The sequence below is a fragment of the Phoenix dactylifera genome, chromosome 12, assembly GCF_009389715.1.
Source record: "Phoenix dactylifera cultivar Barhee BC4 chromosome 12, palm_55x_up_171113_PBpolish2nd_filt_p, whole genome shotgun sequence".
NCBI classification, from domain to species: domain Eukaryota; kingdom Viridiplantae; phylum Streptophyta; class Magnoliopsida; order Arecales; family Arecaceae; genus Phoenix; species Phoenix dactylifera.
In genome coordinates, this window is record NC_052403.1 from 11,634,878 (window position 1) to 11,641,827 (window position 6,950).

The 6,950-nt window shown below is 37.0% G+C and overlaps 1 protein-coding gene across 1 annotated transcript; it reads left to right on the top strand.

Annotated features, from left to right (window-relative positions):
* The first annotated feature begins 231 nt into the window (after positions 1–231).
* Positions 232–6,672, top strand: LOC120103920. The gene is made up of 8 exons (XM_039132600.1): positions 232–616; positions 2,044–2,077; positions 2,238–2,465; positions 2,744–2,833; positions 5,395–5,460; positions 5,550–5,641; positions 6,038–6,085; positions 6,161–6,672. Exons 1-8 carry the CDS (start codon positions 483–485, stop codon positions 6,276–6,278), a joined length of 810 nt encoding a protein of 269 aa, XP_038988528.1. The 5' UTR covers positions 232–482; the 3' UTR covers positions 6,279–6,672.
* Positions 6,673–6,950: the final 278 nt, after the last annotated feature.

Genomic DNA, 6,950 nt, shown 5'->3' on the forward strand with positions numbered 1-6,950 from the left:
CTGATCATACTTTTTTCTTCTTTTTTTTCCGCAAACAAAACTGAGTCCTAAGAAACTAGAAAACCAAATATTAAGAGACAGAGTTTTAATTGTGGAATAGTTTAATTTTTATTAAAAATATGACATTTATTTAATATAATAATAATAAAAAAATAGATGCTCAGCCAGGTATAAGCCACGGACCACTTTTTTTTATGACTAATGGAGCATGCAAAAATCAATTTCTCGGATGTTATATATCAATTTTTCAGAAAAATATTTGAAAGGAAAAATATTTGAGGGGTTTCTCCGTCGTTCTCTCCGCCGGCGGAGACCTAGGGTTTCCGGCAGCCGGCGATCATGGCGGACGGCGAGGAGGGAGGGCTGGGCTACTGGATTCGATGGCAAGTGCCCGTCTGCTTTCTGATCATCGACTCCGCCGCCGCCGTGGCGATGGCCGTGATCCCTAGAGCGAGGGCAGATCCTCTGACAGCCGTTGATCTATGGATCCCGTGCTGGAAGGGGGCGAATCCCCTCTGGCTCTTAGCTTGTCGAGGACTTGCACTCGTTGTCTTGTCCTGCTTGCTGTACCAGATGGTTCTCTTCGACGGCGCCTTCGCCTTCTACTCTACACTCAGTAAGCCCTATTAGATTCGAGTTCTTCTGGTAGTAATCGAAAGTGCAGGATTTTTTCTCAATTTTCTGCTTATAATAACTTATTTGTGCCAATTAATGCTAAAAATTTGAACTTTTTCCGTAACAGAAACCAATTCCAGTCTTTCTGGTCTGTAAATCCAGTGTGCATAATTTCACCGCAGATTGGTGCTTTTTAATATTGTTATATGTGCAAATAAGAGTTAAAAATTAGAACTTTTTAACAGGTAGTATAGAACTGATCCCAGAAGCTTCCTGAATTGCCCTCCAGTTGTCCTGTTTTGTTGTTTTGGCTTTATATGGATCATATATGGTCTGCACAGAACTGCATCATGGTTGTAGTGACTTAAAAGTCCAAGGATTTTACAAGACTAGGTATGAGTTGGAGGATTCAAGGGAAGGAGAAAAGGAAAAGACCTCAGGTAACATGGACGGATTGTGAAAAGGGATCTAAAAAAGCTTGAAGTAGCGTGATAGATAGATCTAAAGAGGAATACTTGGTGAATGATAATTCTCAAAGCCGAGCCAAATAGTTGGGACAAGGCATGATGGTCATGGTTATGGTAATGCTTGTGCGCTGCTGTTTCAACTCAACTAATTTAAGTCTTTGATGAATTGTCCCAAAGGTTGTTGCCGACAAACTATATTTTACTCTCTTGAAGAGAAAACTTGGACCACTAGCATTTGTAGACCTATATTAGTGAATCAGTAGAATTGTTTGCTGTCCTTGTGGTTCGTGCCTTATTTCTGCAGCTATTTATTTATCACATTTTAAGAGAGGATTTTTGAGCTTTTACCAGTCTATCATGGCTAAGAATGCAGTTTTTTATTTGGAGCTCAGTATATGGAGTATCTTAGAAATTTGACTTCGTCATTTAGGCCCTAGCTTGAAATTGTGCATTACATGATAACAAGGGAAAAGTTTGCAATCCTTTGCCAATGATGTACCTGAAGCTATTGGTTTCATCTTATTCTTTTAGGCTGAGGGTGCTTGCAATCGTGTATCAGTTTGGCATTTAGACCACCAAGCTTATGCTTTTCATCTGCTTCCCTTCCCAGTGGTTGAAGTTGTTGTCATTTTATAGTTTCTCTTCCCTACCATGGGCTTTGATTGATTAATTAATCAGTAGGTGTGCCACTTTACTTCTTCTTGCTTATGTTCTCATGTTTATCTGTTCGATTAACTTTTACTGCTTTATAAAATGTAAAGATGATATGAAAGTTGGGGGTAGTATCCATACTCCATTCCATGCCGATATTTGTAACTACCTAGCTTTAAGTTAGACTCACTTGATAAATCACATTTTTATACATATATTAATTGAATCAGATAAGAAATCGTAGCTATGGTCTTTGTTTAATTTATTGAGAATTGTCTAAACTCTTCTTTTCTGGACGAATGATTTGCAGGTGGACCTTTTCATTAGTCATCATCTATTTTCTGGTATATTTCGATATCTCACTCTTTCGTACTATTATATTAAGATTTCATGCTGAGAGTGCTTTGATAGCAATGATGAGTCTTTTATTGCAGAATGCATGACCACTCACATTCTTTTATCATATACAAGTCGTTTAGCCTAATGATTTCTTTCCTGCAATAGATTGCCACTTCAATATCTGCTCATGGCTGCTGGATTTATTCAAAACGTGTTACTGAAATAGAGGAGGCTGATGAATGTATTAAAAGGGATTGTGAAGAGAATAGGCCTGCGATGAATTCTGGGCCAAATAGAAACAGGAAAACAATCAAATTGCAAAGCTACTATGAGCAAGGAGAGAATGAGCAAAAAGCTGGATTTTGGGGATACATTATGCAAGTCACTTATCAGGTTGGTATCTAATAACTGTGAACTATCATGTTAGATCCACAGTTCACTAATTGTTACCTATGAGTCTTGATGCTTTTACAAACAACCCTCAATTTCAATATTAAATAACAGACTCCATATTTGCAAGTATAGATTAAAGTTCACTAAAAAGATCGAAATATTATGATTTTCTGCAGCTCATGAAAAAATTAACAATTATCCTGTTGTCTGATTGTTTTTTATTGATTTAGTTATTCTAATGGGTTTAATCATTAAAATTGATCCATTTACTTGAACAGACTAGTGCAGGTGCTGTTGTGTTGACGGATGTCATCTTTTGGGTTCTCCTGGTACCATTTTTGTCAGCAGAGAATTTCAGTCTGGACCTGGTGCGTACCCAGTACTTGAATCATCTTTGTAATAAAAAGCTAAATGCTTGATCACTCTGCTTCTAAGCCTAACTAATCATGAAAGCTGGTGAGTTGTTTGCTTTTTTATTTTGATATACTTAAGTTGGTGCTTTTAGTAAATGTTTTAATTGATATATAGAGGCAGGCATGTTATGAGATATTTGTTAACCTTAATAATAGTTTTTCATGAAAGGTACATTTATCTTTCTTGTACTACTGGTGGTAAATAATGAAAAAAATATACCCATGCTCTTCCGAGTTTTGGGAGGTAAGACAACATCATAATCCAAAGTTTACATGTCAACTGGTTAAGGATAGCACTTCAAGTCATTATCTGATGCGAGGGTGGCCTGGTGAAACATCACAAGCAGATCTCTTCGAGCTTCTTGACTTCATGGAATACATCTGCACGAGCAAAGCTTTTTCTTCATTCTACATGTAAATCTGATATTGTTGAATACGTATTTTACCATGTGTATACAAATAAAGCAAATAAAAAAGAAGCAGTGTTGAAGGGCAATAGTAGATAATAAAGTTAGACAGACCAATTAACATTAAACAATAGAAAGAGCTAGTTCATTGCAGCTTCTTGGGAATAATTAGTCTTTATATCAAAACATCACAAGCTAGTTGGTCTTTTATTCATTCGACTTCTTCTATAATGTGAGACTTCTAGTCAGCCGGTTTTACTTTTGCTTTTATTTCTTCGCAATACGTTGTTATATCCAGTGGTACTGCATGATAGTCTTAATATAAGTGTAATATACCAAAGTATTGAATGTAGCATGGGGATCATGTTTAAGACATTATGACAAAATAGCCAGCAAGCATTATGTTAGCTCCTTTGGGATGATATCATCAATCATTCTTCACCACTGCTTAGCATTAACAGCTACATCCGCAATTGGTGTCAACATTTCTCATTCCTACATCTAACCAGGGTTTGTGTTATTTTTATTTTTTTCCTTAATTCTTAAACCCTTGATACATATCCAAGTCTCTATTCTGACTAATCTCTCCTTAGATCTTAATGCACTTGCCTATATCATTTCAGTTGGTTCTCCACCAGTTTATTATCTATGGTGCTGCTCAAACTCTACTTTTGCCTGCTCATTTTTTATTGTCGCTGTTCGTTTTTCTTTTTGTCATGCATCAACCTGTGTTTTTGTCTGCTGTGCTCATTTTGTGTGTTGGACTATGTGGATTCTCTTTAGTGGTCAACATGTTGATCCATGTGCATCTCAGGTTTACCTGTCTTGGTATATTTTCATTTATGTCACAAGAGCATGCTTTGGTCATATAACACTAGAACTAACTCTCTACATGCTCCTGTTCTATCAAGGTGCCCTTGTTTTTATCCCTTCCTCTGTCAACAGATTGAACACAACTATATTGTTATGCACGTGAATGTTGATTTTGATTGAGGCCGCTTTAATTTATGTTGCTCTTGGAAGTACGTTCCATTTTACTATTTTATGTCATATTGAATTTTAGGTTCTTATCTTTTAAAAGTTTGTCTATAATTTTGAATCTAGATTAACCTAGTCAGGGGCAATGACGAGGGTGGTGGAGAGAGGAAAGCCAGATAGACTGCGACATGCATGGGATGAGAGGAGGGGATAGCTGCGTGCTATGTTCTTAATTGTTCATGGGTTCTTGTGTGAAGGGGGTAGGGCACCGGGGATCAAATAGTCTCATGCATAGGGATCAAATTATGGTTGATCAAGGGTTTTCACAACCTTTTTGAGACTCGAGCACTGTCCCCTGCCTTCTCATTACCTGCCCTCTCATTAGTCTTTTTTTTTTTGGTACAACGGCGGCTCACACGCGACGGGTGTGAATGCGGCCAACAAAATCCTCTCATTAGTCTTTCATGATTCCACTTTTGTTGGCAAAATAATTCCTCCATTTATGCTGAATAAACAAACTCTAACTTGAGTGCCATTTTCGACTATTAGACCCATAATCATGGAGTTAAATACTGGTAGAATGGGATGGTATTGTCAGTATTGTACTTTTCGACATGAAACATAATATTACAGGTGTCTGGATGCTAAAAAAACACAAAATGGGAGACGTGGTCCTGGAGAAGGTGGTGGGATGTAGGATACAGGCTGAAATGATGGCGGGGCATCACCAGAGGAGGAGTTGGTGGGGCTTCCAAAAATAATGGTGCAGGGTCTCCTTTTTGTGGGTTGACTGGGGGAAGGTGATGGTCATGTGGGGGAGAGAGTGCGATGTAAATGGGAGAGAGAGAGAAGGTGCACGACAGCTTTGTAGCGAGCTAACAAGAAACCGTAAAACTAGTCCTGAACTCTTGATGATGGTCATAGTGTTGTAAAGGCTAAACACCTGGACAAGAAAATAAAAAGGTGAAGGCAATGAATAATTGGTATACAATTTGAATTGGACTACTTTGTCATATATGAGAATCCTCTGTTATTTTCCTTCATGGCTCTGCAAGAAACTATAAAATGTTCAAGAATCCTTATCTTGCCATGTTTGTTCTTTTGCTCATCTTGTTGAGCTTTGTTTGGCAGGTCATGGGTTGCATGCACTCTTTGAATCTTGTTTTTCTTGTGCTTGACACCGCCCTCAATAGCCTGGTCAGTATTTTGCTAATGGAAAGTCGATCACTTACTATAGTATTTTCTGTTTGACACTATACAAGTGAATCTTAAAATATCTTTTTCAGCCTTTTCCTTGGTTCTGTATGGCGTATTTCGTTCTCTGGAGTTGTATATATGTAATTTTCCAGTGGGTTTTGCACGCTTGTGGTTTTTCATGGTAAGTACTTTTCTTTTCCACTGAAGGATGCAGCTATTCCTTCGTGATATCGACATATGCATAACTATAACACACATGAATTTGGCAATCTTAATCACATTTTTACAACGTATGGGATGATACAACATTTTGAGCCTTATCTCCTGGACAAATTATTTTCTTATGCAATAGCATGGATAGAATATTTTCCTCAAAAACTTATGCATCAAATGCAGTTAGTTGAATGTAGTTCTTATTCTACATTTTAGTAATGCAATTTATCTCTTTACGGTTCAGCATCTTAAAGTTCGAACATGCTACACATGCTTCATATTAGTTTTTGATTAATTGAGAGTTAGGTTTTGCATATCCTCCAATTTGGAGGTAATATGATGTTAATAATTGGCACCTCATCAGGTGGCCATACCCTTTTCTTGAGCTCTCAACTCGCTGGGCACCACTGTGGTAAGCATCATCTTTTTCAGTTCTCCTCCTCTTTTTCATTCTACGCGAGATTCAGATGGCTAACTTATCTTGCAGGTACTTAAGCTTGGCATTGGTTCACGTTCCTTGTTATGGCCTATATAGTCTAATTGTAAAAGTGAAGATAACATTTTTCCCTAGATTTTTCTCCCATGCATACATGAGGTCATATTAGTATTGAAGATCGTGTTTTCCATGCAAAATTAGATTCATTGGAGGGCAATAAACAATATTTTTTTGCATAGACATGATGAGAAGAATTCTAAGTGCAGTTTCCTTCCACCAGTTTCCCATATCTTGTCAAGAATTGTAAATTTGTAATGAGCTTTGGATGTTGTTATACATTATTGACTACGAGAGGCAGACCGAAAGGATCACATAGAATGATGTGTACAGCCTGTTCATCGGAGACTCAGATCCCTTCTATCGTACAGTGGAGTTGTGATAATCATGATGCTTTGAATTCTAGGGTTGCATTCAAATGTAATGAAAGTTTTTGAAACTAGTCAATTGTTGGATCAAACATCAATTGTTTTGCTTATACTCACTTAATGAATTGCTTTTAGTCATATACTTATTGTCTTATCTCTATAGGATTTCAATTTTCTTCGATTCTTTTCATTCTTTACTATTAAAAGCTTCTCAATCTGAATTTATGCTTTAATTCATCATTCATTCAATGTATCAGAGCTAGATTCAGTCAATACATTAGAGCTACAATCATCCAATGTATCAGGGCATAACAATTTTTAATTTTTAACAATGCATGACCCCAAACGTTTTTTATTCATCCCCACATACTTAATTCTTCTCTTAATTCTTCCTTTTTCATTGCATAATTCTTTCT